At 45.2% G+C, this 15,304-nt stretch overlaps 1 protein-coding gene across 2 annotated transcripts; it reads left to right on the top strand.

Moving 5' to 3' along the window:
- The first annotated feature begins 8,922 nt into the window (after positions 1–8,922).
- LOC123087876 (uncharacterized) lies at positions 8,923–13,752 on the top strand. 2 transcript variants are annotated; one of them, XM_044509999.1, is made up of 5 exons: positions 8,923–9,413; positions 10,327–11,180; positions 11,265–11,353; positions 11,894–12,104; positions 13,393–13,752. In XM_044509999.1, exons 1-5 carry the CDS (start codon positions 9,233–9,235, stop codon positions 13,414–13,416), a joined length of 1,359 nt encoding a protein of 452 aa, XP_044365934.1. In that variant the 5' UTR covers positions 8,923–9,232; the 3' UTR covers positions 13,417–13,752. The 2 variants fall into 2 exon arrangements, with proteins under 2 accessions (XP_044365934.1, XP_044365935.1); XM_044510000.1 differs by having other exon boundaries at positions 8,943–9,413; positions 9,480–11,180.
- Positions 13,753–15,304: the final 1,552 nt, after the last annotated feature.

Raw genomic sequence — 15,304 nt, 5'->3', positions numbered from 1 at the left:
CTTCCGATGACAGGCGGTTCCGTGCTTGAAGGATAGCCACCCCTTTCAGTTTCAGCTAGCTTGGGAGCCTTTGGAGTGGAGTGGACCCATCTTTTTCAAAGATGAGGCACTCACGATAACTGGCACATTGATGCACTATCTGTGGAGAAGATGAAAAAAATCTTGGGCTACAAACTTAGCATCTACAGTAAAGATTTGACTCGGTGATATTTTTGCCGCGTTTGCTAAACCTCATGTGCCTAAAAAATCTAGCCTCGGTCACCTTTCTGCTTTGCATGAGGCCGAAGTTGGGGACATTGTGATGAGCGGCGACAAGCAGTATTGGCCATGGTGAGGCCAAGCTGCAGTGTCGGGTCTAGAATTTGACCAACATTGGGCAACATTACAAAAGATGGTAGTCTTTTTTGTCAAAACACATTGCAAATAGTATTTTTTTGAACAAACGAAGGCACCAAAGGTGCCAAATATTCCATTCAGCTCAAAGAGTAGTACAAGTCAGATACAGAGTTCTGCAAGAGAAAATAAAAAGAAGAGATACAGCACAAACTCTGAGAGGGAGCTGAATGAAGGATCCTAAAGAGGCAAAGTGAACAAAAGTTCAATGCCCTGAGCATCATGATCAGATTACAAAAACTAGCAAATATATGAAACTACTCATGCATGTTCCTGAGAATAACACCTTGAAGAAGAATATCGTTCATCTTGAACTGCAACTGGATTTTGCTTGCATTAGAAACAATACACCGTATGCAGCTGGATACCTTCAAGTTGAAAACCTGAAAATGTATTTGCCACTGGACATGGAGAAGATGAATGAGAATGAGCAAAACATGTCAAAAAGGGTCCTCCAATAGATAGGAAAACCTGTTGGGCAAGGTTATGAGCAATTCCATTAAAGTCCCTGAAAATGTGAAACACCTGAGGATTTCGATTAGAGGTACACTTAACAAAGGTCGCCAATTCTTTTCTAATATTCCAATGCGAAGTAGAATGAGAAATGTTTCGAGAAGCAGCATCGGAGGCAAGCAAAAGACGGTCCGTAAAAAATGTGGGACAATGAATATTAAGGCGAGCCGCCAACTAAGCTGCACAGGCAAGAGCTACAGCTTCTGCTTGAAGAGGAGTAGAAGTAGGAGGTGCCGAAGCTTGAACCTGAATATTGATCTCACCTTGGTTTGAAGGAATACAAAAATAGACACCGATGTCTGTCCCCACTTCTCCATGTGTAAGACCTGGGATTTTTGAGGACCGAAACGCTGCATCCAAAAAATTCTTAGTACCAAGGATCAATAAATCAGACTTGAGAGTGCTGCCCTGTATAGGAAGATCAAGAGAAGCATGTTGATTATTATTAGAGGATTGCTTATTAGGGAAATGGAAAGGCTCCTCTTGAAAGCCATAATCCATATTAGCAGCAACAATTTGGACTTGATAAGGAAGATGCTTTTTGCGATCAAGCAGAAAATCATTTTCTAGCTTTCCAAATGCACCACAAAAAATTGCGAACATTCTGCAAAGAAGTATGAGGATGGCCCATAGTAACAAGATGAATAAAAATGGAATGCATTGTCGAGTGTCCTTGAACAAGGATGTCAGATTGACGAAACCAACGGGACGAGAACCAAGCTGCTCTAGCAAAGTCACATAGAAAGAATAGATGAATATCATCTTCTGGCTGAGCACATCTGCAGCAGTTTTGAGAGATGTGAATGAAAAAACGAGCGATGCGATAGATCTTATGAACCTGTTAGAATGGTTGTGCGAGGCTATATCCGTTCTGCAGTAGACGAGATATCCCAAATGCTATGTATCGCTTGTTGTGAGTGTTGAGCTAATCGCTCACTAAGACTAGAAGATGGGTCGCGGCGTTCCCTATTTGGCGCCTGCAGCGGTTGCCAGTAACAATTCTTTTCCGCAGCAACTATTTATCGCATTAAGCGATCGCTGCGGGATGTCTCGCTGAAGCTTTTCGAGTTAATAAAGTACTGAATATGCATATGAATGCACTAGTAAAAAAAACTTCTGTAAATGGTATGTGGGGGCCATGGCCCCCACCACCCCACCCCTAGATCCGCCACTGCCGAGCTGTGAATCTAACAAAAAAACGAGCGTTGGGGTCTCTGGAGTTGCTGTAGATCGAGGGGCTTTGGGGGGATGGTCGCGACGGGGAAACCAATCCACGGTGGGGGAGGTTCAGGGGAGGGGGTGCGGCGAGACGGTGTGCGACCACTACAGAAAAAAGACACTTCCGAGACATTATGGAACTTTTTCTGTCATGAACGTGACACTTCTATGACGATAACTGTGATAAAAACACGTATCATCATAGATATGATGGGCTCCTACTTCTATGACAGAAAATTGGCTTTTCATCCCGGGGAGGGGGGGGGGGGGGTTGGGCTCTCTGGAGTTGTTGCAGATCGATGGGCTTTGGGGGGTCGGCTGTGACGACGGCAATCAACACATGGCGGGGAGGGTAGCGCGGCGAGGCAGTGTGCAACTGTGCCGACCGACAAGGGAGAGGGGTGGAGGCAGGTGAATGGAGCAGGTAGGGCAGCGGTTGCCCGAGGAGGGCTGGATCAGATCGTGCCTCGATGAAGATGGCTGGATGAGGAAAGCAAATTGTGAGCAGTTGGGCGCGAATCTAACGGATTTTGAAACAAAGCGACTGATTGGCGCTCCCTATTTTTACAGAGATGAAATAATTTTTTGAACTCATTCATTTTTTTTAAATTTTAAACTGGTTGCTGAGGTACCGTGCGCCAACGCAACGCTAAGTTGGAGGTCGATCCGACATTCCTTCCTATCCGTTTATCACTTTTGGGAGCTGCGGAGGCTCATCGCCGCTGATTCAATTGCAAGCACGCGCATTTGGCTCCACGCTTTGTGTTTTTTGTTTATTACAAGACCCGCATTATGCAACGCACTGGAGGATCCTTGTTTATGGAGGCATCTTTTCTTTTGACTAATCGGTAAATTAAGGCGAGTGAGTACTCTGTTAGCACGTGGATGTGTAGGCTTCCGTTCGCTCCAGCACTACCAGACCTCTTTCATAAGTGATTCTAAGAAGTACTACTAGTGTAGCAACAAGAACACATGCAAGATTGTTTGATTGAACCGTAGGCAAAACATAAAACAGTTTCGTGAGGTTTGGAGTTACCGAAAAATTCCTATAAAGTATACTGCAAACAAGTCCATGAAAAGGATCAAACAACCTCACTCATATACTTTTCAAAAACTAGAGTCTCCCCCCCCCAAAAAAATGAAAATCATTTTGAATCAGAGTGACTCTTAAAGTGGACCCTCATAAAAATCTGACGTGTGGCACGAGCACATGGCAACTCCGAAAGTTTTTTATGGCAAGTTTAGTTACACGAGGATGACAACTTTAATTGTCAAGAATGACAAATTTTGTGCTTCAGTTTATTTTTTTTACAGAAACTTGTAGTGTGTTGCTGGAATTTGCCATCCTTTCGTGACTGGAATTGCTATCGAAAAACGTCAGGGCCGGAGTGTCACTCACATGCGCGACACTTATCATTTGGGATAATATATTATATTCAAATTAACTTTGTCATGCTAATTAAAGGAAGCTCTAGGTGAGTTTGCACCGAACCCTTTCCCCTTTCAAAATTACTGTACTACAAGCAGATCGATACAGAGCCTTGCATCCCCACTGACACGCTACCTGGGGTGAAATGTAGGGCCCAACTGATGCGTGAAGATCGACACGCCGCGATTTAACAAATACTGCCAGCCCACTACCGCCCAGCCAAGTTGGTTCTGGTTCAGGTCCATTTGAGGATATTTCTCGGGGCGATGTATGTGGTCAGCACTGGCCGATCAGGAGGAGCAGAGCGCCGGCCTCCCATCATCCCATGCGCTTGCTCGTGTCCTGCATTCGTTCGGCACGGCTGCATGGGCGCTCGACCTAGTGGCAGCATAATGTTGGCACTTATCGCAAATGGAACCGGCAAAGTATGGACGTAGTAATGTCAACTCAAGCTGTAGCATGCGTGAACTATGGTCTGATCCTCTGCATTTTTATTCTATGATGACAAGAGCTGGCTGGCCCATTAGTCCAGCTTTCTGCACTAATTGACCTCCTAACCGGAGCTGGATCATATCCTTACGCGCACGTCACACGCATGGGTAATTAACCTCGCGTCGTTTAAGCTTGAGAGTAATCAAAGCGCGCGCACATGAGTGACAGCCGATTTCGCGAACCAACCTGTGATTTGATGGTTAGGAGGACAGTGATATCCTTAGCCACTAGGTTTTAAATCCTGTTGCTCACATTTTTTTTGAATTTATTTCAGGATTGCCGGCGATGCGTGTTTAGTGGAAGAAAACGTTCTCGGCGACTCCGAGGCGTCTATTGTAACTTCGTAAATCTTAAGATGATATGTTGGCTCAGTCTCTCGAAAGTACTAATAGGGATATATAGGATATGCGCGTGTGCATTAATATAGATGGGTCTATGCACGTAACGTTGCGTACAGTGCGTCCTTACATGCACGGTCGTCCGGGTCATGCCCAAATCAGGAACAGCAAAGCAAAGGTTCCAGACAAGCAGATTCAGACCTACTGACCTACACGTACCAGCATCGCAGGGCTCGAACAAGAGAACGGTACTCCATCAACTGTAGCCTGTACTAAGAGTCGTGCATGTAACAAACAACAACAACGAATAGTCGTGCATGTACACACTGTGCAGACACACGCGCGCATGCATGCATGCAGCCATGCAGGCACACACCAAACTAACTTATGCGAACGTCCTTCCGGTCTCCCGAGGGACGCTGGCGTCGCCGACGATACATGCAACATGCCATGCAATGCATGCGTGCACTGCACACACACACACACACACACACACACACAGAGAGAGAGAGAGAGAGAGAGAGAGAGAGAGAGAGAGAGAGAGAGAGAGAGAGAGAGAGAGAGAGAGAGAGAGAGAGAGAGAGAGAGAGAGAGAGAGAGAGAGAGATCCCGCTCCGTCCACTCGCTTTCATCGTGAATGCTGGCTAGATTGGATTGGATTCGATTCGATGGATGCTGAGATGGATTACCAGCTGCATGCATGCAGGTAGAAAGCAAGGAAGAACACAGAGTTCGGCCAGACACCGGCCAGACAAAGCAGGCACGAACGGCTTGAAGGTTAGGCTGTCACCGGTACGTACCGCGAGTTGTCTGCGGCGGACAGCGAGCGCGGCGCCGCCGTCGCCGTCGTCGCCAAAGGCGGGCGGTCCGGGACGACGGCGACCCGCGGCTAGCTCCATGGAATCGACTATACGTATTACATCGAGACGTCGAGTCATGGACCGGTCAAATCGTCTAAAGAGACGATGGCGGCCGGTAGAGTTTCAGAGTCGGAGCGACTGAGCCTTGCATGCATGCATGCAGAGTGAGCACGTCCGTTCGCACGACCGATGGTGGCCGCGGCCCTTGAGGCGACGGCGACCGATGAGTGCGACGGCGGCCGGCCGGTCGTATGGCGCGGTGCCGCGGGGCGGGGCGGGGCGGGCGATGGACGGCGACGTCTGAGCTTCCACATGGCGAGCCGGCCGGTGGTTCGGAGCGACGTGGTCTCGATCGGCGACGTCGACGGGCCGCCGGGGGAATCCGTCGACGGAAATCATTGCGTCTTGCGTGTGTGGGGAGGCAGACAGCGCCCGAGCGGCAAGTTGCGCGCGGGTGCCTGTCCCAACCAACGACTCCGATCCCCCCGTGTGCATGCCCATTGCCGTTGCCGTTGCAGCCCATCGCAAGTACACAAGTGTACGTACGTCCTCGATCGCTAGCTCCTGCTATCTAGTATTATGATCGACCTGGCCGGTGCAAATTTGGAGAGAATCTACTGGATTGCGGTTAATTAGATGAATAATCTGAGGGAGCTAGAGTGAAGTGGCTGGTACGTACGTGCACGGGCGGGGCTCCAGTTCGGCCAGCTGCGTTCGGATCCATATATATTCGTGAAAGGGAACGGCCTATGATTGAGGAAACGGAGGGGGGACAGGGAGAGATCCTGCGAAGGCTCCTCCTCCTCTGGTCCTTGCCAACAGCCTGTAATATAAGAGCTAGTAGCTAGCTGGACCATCTCCAGTAGATCGACCGGCCGGACGATCAAGTTGTGTGTGTGGTAGCTGGGATAACACAGGAGCATGCATGCACGCACGCACGCACGCACGCACGCACGCACGCAAGGGTTCGTTCGACAGTCCCACGGGAGCGTAGGCCACGCCTATCCGAATCATAGCCCGGTGGTTGGCGCCTGTATGTGTGTGTGGATTGATCAGGCATCGCCATTAATCTATCCCTGATGGCTGATGCGGTATGTGATATTGTCACTGTTAGTTAAGGGCATCTTCAAGGCAAATACCTCAAACGGACGCCCCCATTTGTCCATGAACACATCGAGACATGTCCATGGACAACCGGGCGAACGCCGGGCATAGCCCTCAATTTCTCCTCAAAATGCAGCAGCGTCGATATAATCGATGTTCAACATGACATTTCATGTAAATATATATAGTTAACTAAAACTAATTGATTATCACCACCACCTGAGCCCTGGAGAGGGACCTCCTCCTCGGACACATCAGAGGGGGTTGTGCGGTACGACTCTCTGCGGCATAGAAACATGCGTGGTAGCGGTTCTCCCTACGAAGGGGCACGTTCGGAACATGGGGGCCTATAAACCCCTTTTTTGAAATTTTTAGTAATTTAAAAAATGGTCAAAAAATCATGAAATTTGTTGCCAACTAACTTGCCTTATTGTCCTACTCGTAAAACAAAACATTTGGGGGCGAAATGATTTTTGTGGTATTGTCCAGGACAGAGTAAAAAAATCAGCACTATATTAGGGGTCTATTCATTCTATATTGTCACTAAAATTTGTGTTTATGCTCAGATTTTTTTACTGCAGTTTTTTGCTATCAATTTTTTTACGAGTGGGATAATAAGTCAAGTTTGTTCAAAAAAGTTTCAAAAGGTTTGACTTTTTCCTGAATTGCTAAAACAAATCCTTGATTTTTTTGTAGCGTTCATTCACCACCAGGTCCACAGGGATATTTTCCTTCTCCCTACTCCCTAGCCTCTTTTGTAAGGGCGCTGTAATGGAGATTTGAATACACATCCATACCTATCAAATTTAATCATAACGGTACTGATTTAATCTCAGCCCGGGTCTAAGCCCAGCACCAGCCTAATAAGCGAATATGTTTTTTCTACAGGGAATATGTGAGAGAGGCCCTGGCTGCAAATGCTATATGTCGCATCTTGCGAGACGGATGCAGCTCTCGCCTCTGGCAATTCGACACTGGCCGTGGTCCACTAGCGGACCAGGTGGATCTAACATTATGGTTTCAGGAAGGTTTACCCGTTTTTTTGTATGTTTTTATCAGTTTTTATTCTATGTTTTGTTTTCCTATTTGTTTTTCTATTTCCCTTTTACCTTTTTTAAATGCACATTAAACATTTTTTAATACACCTTAAACCTTTTTAATGCATGTTTGTTTTTAAAAAATAATATATGGTGAACATTTTTCAAATACATGGTGACACATGTTTTCTATGTCATTATTTTTTTTCCAAAAAAATGCGTAGAATATTTTTACATTTCATTTACATTTTTTATAATTGTCATGAACGACTTTTCACATGCGAATATCTTTCCATGCTATGCACATATATTTTGAGGTACAAATACTTTTTTTAATGTTATGAACAATTTTGTGATGAACATTTTTTAACCACACTATATTTTTTAAATGGGTGATAAACATTTGTTAATACATGGAGAACATTTTTAATACACTTTTTACATTTATTAATGCTTGATAAACATTTTTAATATGTTCTGAATATTTTTCAACTACAATATAAACACTTCATAAATACAGATGAACAATTCTTAAAATGCGCAATGAATTTCTCTAATTAAAAAGAACATAAGTTCTGTCACGCGCCTTGTCCTTCGTCCAACCTTAAGTAAGTACCCCCCCCCCCCCGCCCCGCCTCCATTATTGTTTTCACCCTCCTATCTCTATTTTTTCTTCATTAATTTATTTTAAAACTGACTTAACTGTCCAGCCTTTAGCCTTTTATTGACTTACCAACTAAAATTATATTTTCTTTGGTAAGCCAATATGTTCTTAGTAAGTAAAATCCTAGAATTCCTTTAGGTAGGTAATCAAACTAATATGGACAGGTAAATGACGGGATACCGTAATGGAATTTTTTATATCCGCTGCAGTACACTTTTTAATACATGGTGAACAATTTTCAAATACACAATCATTTTTTATGAATGTGCAAAACACTTGTAAACAATACATGATTCTTTAAGAAAATGCTTCGGTGCATTTTCAAATTAAATTAATTTATGGACTCCGCTACAAATCTGACACATTTTCGACCATGGCAAGTCTGAACATTTTTCATGGCAAATTATGTTTTCCGAGGATGGAAAGTTTAGTTGACGAGCATGACAAATCCACCCCAATTCATTTTCTTTGTCAGAATTTTTTTGTGCTTGCAAACTAAATTTACCATCATAGCGCCAATACAAATTGCCATAAAAACCTCGGATTTTCCATGCCTAAAAATCTAACTTCAGATTTTTGGTGTTTCCGTAATTTATTGAAAATGTACTCATGTGTCTCTAATATTTTTTTTATAGGAGTATATTTTTTTGTGGGATTTTAGGGGAGTATCTAATATATACTACGTATTATTGCATTTTATTTCAAAGAAGAGTAGAGCAAAAAGAAACGAAACAACAAAGTGAAAAGGGAAGGCAAACCGTTTGCCTGAACGAACGCCCCTCCTATGGGCCTTAACGAACGCCGGTTGTGGCCGCTATCCTGGCCTAGAGAGCCAGGCCCTGGGCCGCGAAGTGCCCTCGATCCCCGGACTGGCGGCTCGGCCCCTCTCGCCGATTGCTCTGCTGCGCCCCGCGACGGCTGGCTCCCCCGCCGGCTGCCGCACCGCCGCCGCCGCCAGGGCTTAGGACGCGGCCGCCCTCCCGCCCGGCCCCCCATCCGCCACAGACTGCCGCTCCCCTTGCCCCTCAGCGCCGCCGCCGCCCTCCCATCCGCACCCGCTCGACCGCCGCGTTCCGGCCTCCCCCTTGCCCCTCGCCGCATCCGGCATTTCGCGCGGCGGCGTCGAGCCCGTTACCTCCAGCCGCGGAGCTTCGTCGCTGCGCCGCCGTCCTGCTTGTGAGGACATGCCGATACTCCGCCACCTGCTGCAGCGCTCGGCGGCGTTCCTGGGCACCACTAATGGGGAGATCTCGTCTCAACACAGCGCACGCACTGCGCTTCGCACGCGGGCAGCCCGTTGGCGCCACTGCACCGCACCGTGGCAGCCCGTTGCACCCGCAGCTCCTTCTGCGGAAGGATATAAAGGTACTATACGGTATTAACAGTGTGGTTTTTAGTATCTTCTCATGCCAAGCTATGTCTTTGTTGCAGTCCATAGTTCTTTTGACTAAAGGTTTACTAGTCACTCAACAAGATCTAGTCAACTAGTGAGCATACTCTCAGTCTCTTATACTTGGATAAACTGTTTGAGCTTTTATTGGAAATACAGTAATAAGGACCTGTAAATTTGTGAAGAAATTGTTCAAGTGCTGTATTGTTATCACTTATTGACATCTAGTGGTTCAGCAGCCATAATCACTTTGTGAGACTTGGTATTGAGCATTTCTCTTCCCTCTACCTTATTGCAATGAAATTATTTTGTATTGTTAAACATGCTAACCAAGTAACCACTAACCATTTTTTCGTAGTAACCTAGCGTAATCTTTCTCTGAAGGGGACAGTGCAGCAATGCTGTGCTCCGTGTGCTAAGCTGCCTTCTCTTAAAAATTTAGTTGCTGTATGAAGGGCGGGACCTTTGATTTCTCCTCTCTGATGACTATTGCGCTCAAGGGCAAGCTAGTGCTACTTGATTGTTGAAAGGACGCATCTTCTGGGCTGCTAATCCCATATATTACTTCTGTTTATATAATTGGCATAATAACTATTTGATGTACTGCATAGAAGGACATAAAGCCTCTCCCTTCCTCTTTCTGGTGTTCAAACCTGTACAGCAAGATGGTTGTTTGCTTATCTTGTCACATTGATTTTTTACGGCAAGATGGTTGTTTGCTTACTGTTTTATCTGTTATAGTGACTAAACATCAATGTATATGCTACTTGCTGCTTGCCCTAGGTTCTAATGAAGATCTTCATCTTGTTAGCTGCATATAAGAACATTGTTTTTGTTTTTATAGTTTTAGAAAAAAAGTCTGGTATATTTCATCCTACTTGTCTCTAGCTTGCCACTACAGTGCGGAGGTGCTAGGCTCGATCCAAGGGCGTATGTTCCACAACATCATCAAGCAGAGTGGTCGACCGCCTGCATTAGCACAAGCGGCGTTGCTCCATCGACGCCACCACACCACCCCATGGCGTGGGGAGTTCTCGGCCTCAACTCAGGGACGGCCCCGCAACAGCATCAAGATCAATGTTCAACCCCCTGGCATCCGTCTCCCTCGGCGCTACTTCAGCACTCAGGCCCCATCGAGATCTGTTAGCTACTTTTGGTTTTTGTGCAAGGTCACGGCAGCGGCAGCTTTCATCAACATCATGTGGTCGTTTGTCTACCACACCTATCTCGTTCAGATTCCGTACACCAGCCGCACCCCCATCTTTCAGCTTGAGACTGTGGCCTATACCAACCGGATTCATTTTGTCATTCGCTCCCCCCAAGACGACCGCGAGTATGCGGAGTCTTGTTTTGCTTTTGTCAGGAAGAATCACTCATCCAAGTTCCTTAGCCCACTCCACCCCGACAGTGTCCGTGTCAATCTTATCACAGCGCAACTTCTCCGTGCTGTTCAGCGTGGCCTTGACATCAAGAACCGTGATGTGGCCTTGGTTCATGAATCCTCTTGCAAACATGTGAGCTTGGATGCCAGGCATGCAATTGAGAGCAAGAAACAAGGCAAGTTATGCAAATCACAATCACAAACAGCGCACCTTGATGGGTTAGCCTGGGAGGTGATTGTTGTTAAAAATGATAGGCATGTTGGTGCAATGTCGTGGCCCCATGGCAAGATTATAGTATTCACTGGATTGCTCAACCATCTGCAGACGGATGCTGAAATTGCTACTATTCTTGCGCATGAGGTAGGTCTGCTCAAGTAATGGGTTCATGTGTGCTTTCTGGTCTTTTTGTGTGTGTTAAGTTGGTGCTGTTGTCTCTTTCTGTAGATCGCGCACATGGTTGCCAGACACTCGTCAGAGTCAATCGTCTACAAAAAGTGGTTTCCCTTTCCCCTCAAAGTGCACTTCATAAGAAGGTATATTCAGTGTATTTCAGATTGTCAATGGTGATTTCCATAGCCAGATGTAGTGCGGGTTATCCTGGGTGCCATGGCACCCCTAAAGAAAATTTAATTGACATATAGTTCATATGCAGTGATAATTCATTAAAGAAGTCTATGTTAACTTTGAAAACTCCAAAATCGTTCATCCAAGTCCATTTTATTTAGTCTTCCTATCAACACAAATGCCCACGTCTAACTAGCCAAAAACATTTCCAAATCTAATTCTGCATTAATTCCAATAGAAATGTATTTCTAAGGCAACTACCGACCGATTGAGTAAGTTGCAGCTTTTTGGCCATCTACATCAGAGCATAAGCCGCTGGTCTTGTCTTGATGGGAACTTGCTGTGTAGCCAAACTCTATGTTATGCTATGCTGAAGTTCAACGTATCCCCTTTATGGGAGTCATCTCTGAATTAATTTACTTGGTCTACAGTTCTCTACCCTGTTTTACTTATCTCTTCTATGTGAATATTTCATGATAGAAGTGCTCCTGATGATGTTTCCTATGTAGGATGGAGATAGAGGCAGATCGCATGGGAATGCTGATAATGGCTGCTGCTGGTTTCGATCCACACATAGCCCCTGTGGTTGCTGAGAAGCTAGTAGGGAATGACATATATCATCCTTCGGGGAAGAAAAGAGCACGGCTTTTATCTAGGGCAAAGGTCATGGATGAGGCACTGGAATTATATAGAGAAGTTATGTCGGCCAAGGCACCAGAGGTTAGTTCATGCTGTCTTAGCCTCAGTTCATGTGAGTACGAATAGACCCTGATTCCCATAGCAGGGGTTTAGTTGCGTCATTGGTGATTTAATAGAAAAAATGATCCATTTCTGTTATTACTATCTGTGTGAGAGCAGCTTCTTGATCCATCGTCACCTTTGTATGAGGAAACTACATGATTGCTTAAATATGATATGCTCCAGTCTTTACTCTGGTTATGAACCTTCCACTCTAATTGCTATCTTTGTCATACTATGATGATGCTTTTTGCACTACAAGGACTTTGTTGGTTAGTTTACCTTTGTTGGTGGGTGTTCAAAATAAAATTTCCCTGTGCATCAAGCTATTACGCATGTATGTTGGTATGTGCCCCCTAGAGCTGTTATCCTGAGATCTAATCCTGCGCAAACATCATTTCCATTTGTTTATCATCCTTTCGATATTCTTGCGCTACAAGTATGTTGTAAGTTGATCTTTGTTTCACATTTCATTAGGCTTCTGAATGCTAGCCAAACACTAGCAATGGAAAATTGAGTATTATCCATCCTTCAATTGCTACAAGATAACAATTTATTTTCCATTGCTAGTGCCAGAACTATGATCAAATGGACAATATAAGCACAAGAATTTGACTAATCACTATAAGAGCAAATAATCAATTGGAATAGGTATGAGAACAGACGTCAAGTATAGGACAACCACATAGATTTGCATGAAGCAACACTCACAACTAGTGACTCGGGCAAATCTGTAGATGTTTTGTTACCGATGCTGGATTACACTTCATATAGGGTCTGGAAAACTACCGCGCAAGTAACCAGGAACTAGCAGGAAGAGCCATGCCTGCATGTTGGGATGTCCACAAAAAATGTATGGCAAATCATTTTGTACTGTTGGGATGGCATAATTGCTTATCTAATAGCCATAGTTTTAAATAGTGCGCTATCTCGGCGCTATAGCGTTTGGATGGGCATCATGCTAAGCCGCTTAGCACCATTTAGCGCGCTATAGCACTGATTTAGCGTGGTAACGCTTCGGTCGTTATTTGCCATAGCCCGCTATTAAAACTCTGCTAGTAGGCTGGCATACAAGCACAGTGGAAAACAAAGTAAGAACTATCACTATACCATTGTGTTGTCATGCAAAATTTATTCAGAAACACATCCTTCCTTGTTCTGTTTCGATGTGTTAATCCTTTAGGCTTGAAGAAAACACTAAAAGTTTGGAAGAGACTGGAGTTTTTTCCCTCTCAAATTTTCTGACCAAATGTACTGCTTGCTTCTGCAGACTCATCCTGCTACAGGTGCATAGCTCAATGGGGTCAAGATTGTGTGTGGCGAGCAAGCATGAAGAACGTTTGTCCTCTGTGAGATACCTCCACTGGCAATAGCAGCTGGATTGTTTTGGTTTGCCCAGTCCAACTTTTTACGTCTTGCAACTCAAGGTGCGAGAGAACACGTGCCCTTCCATGTTTTTATATCCCATTAAATCCTGTAACGAGAAAGGCATTGCAAGCCTGCTTAGTTCAATGTGCTGTTGAGAAGTGAAATTTGTTGTTGAGCCCACCCAGGCACAAAATTTTCGTCTCTCTACCTGCATCCGGCAGTTGGATGTTTCACCATTCAGTATTCTGGTTACAAGCTAGAACCTGTTCAAGCATGACCGAGTATTTGTCTCGCTCTTATCATGGTGCAGACATCTTGTAGATGTGCACGAGTTGACAAGAGGTATCGTGTTAATTTGGTGGAGTGTTGTTTACTTCTCCCTTCACGGTTTTAGAATCGATTTCAGATGTCGAGAAGCCTTTTTTGTTTTTGCTAACACGGATGTTTGCTGCGGAGATATGTCCAGTGTATCTTAGGAAGAAAGTGTGGATTGAAACTTGGTTGAGACGCCAATTTTTTTTAAAAAAATCCAGGCCCTTGCACAGGTATAGTGCTACACGTTAGCAAATACTGTTAATCTATAGCTTGTTTGAACAGAGAATGCATATAAAACATCCAAACCGGCGCTTATCTGGAATGCATGCATTACTCATTAGTCATCATGGTCATTCCAAGGTACTCCCTCCGTTCCAAAATAGATGACTCAACTTTGTACTAACTTTGTACTAAAGTTAGTACAAAGTTGAGTCATCTATTTTGGAACGGAGGGAGTACTACATAGTAGTAGCATGATGCTGGTAAATTTTGTCGTCCATTCATGGAAACTTGTGTTGAGAATTTATTTTCCATAGGACAAAATTGTTGGCCATGGCTAGTATCAACCCAAGCAAGAGGACCCCGCATCTCTCTCGAGTCGCCAATTCGCCATGGTGTGCTCTTCGTCGCAGTCCAAATTCTGGTGGTGTAGGTTCTCAGAGTTGGGAGGGACCAGTGAGGATGATTTTAACCCAATGCATTCCTTTCGATGCTGATGACATTTATGATCCCTGGTCTATCTATGGAAGTTACTTATGTCCATGCTTCTACAAGGTTGCACCCATTGTTGATAATGCTCTAATGGTAGAGCAAGTAGCTTTTTTTTTTTTAATTAGCACATCGGTAGAGCAAGTAGCTGAAAAATTAAATAGGGAGAGCTGCGTTGAGCCTTGAGGTCCATTGTTCAAGAAATAATCACGGTGAGACGGTTTGCAACCTTCAAGCTTGCAACAGGCGAGAAATAGGTGAAAATGGACTAAACTCGCCTTTTTTTGAAACTTCAACATAAAATGACCCTATTCTGAAAATATTTCACAAACTGGCCCTTTTGCATAGCATGACTCCCCAGGCTAGGGCGCCACATGGTGCCCTAGCCCGGGGCGTCATGCTATCTAGCATGGCGCTCTAGCCCAGGTGTCATGTGAAAAGGGGACAATTTGTGAAATCTTTTTAGATTGAGGCCATTTTGTGTTGAAGTTTTAGAAAAGGGTCAGTTTTGTCCATTTTCACGGGAAATAGTAGCGCCCGACCCTTGGCCACAAAAAAGACTGACGGCTCGATCTAGGACCTGTGCACGCACGCAGCCCCCCTTGCTGATTGGTCTCCTGCGTGCCCCCGCAACGGTTGGCTTCCCCGCCGGTTGCCACCCTCCTCCCATCCACCACATACTGGTCTGCCCCGCGATGGCTCGCTGCCTGTCAGGTTGCTGCACCGCCACATACTGCTCTGCTCCGCATCCGTGTGTCGGGCTGTTTCCGCGTCCGCCTTGTCCCCATTGG

Source organism: Triticum aestivum, chromosome 4A, assembly GCF_018294505.1.
Source record: "Triticum aestivum cultivar Chinese Spring chromosome 4A, IWGSC CS RefSeq v2.1, whole genome shotgun sequence".
Lineage (NCBI taxonomy): Eukaryota > Viridiplantae > Streptophyta > Magnoliopsida > Poales > Poaceae > Triticum > Triticum aestivum.
This window is presented reverse-complemented; position numbering and strand designations above follow the sequence as displayed.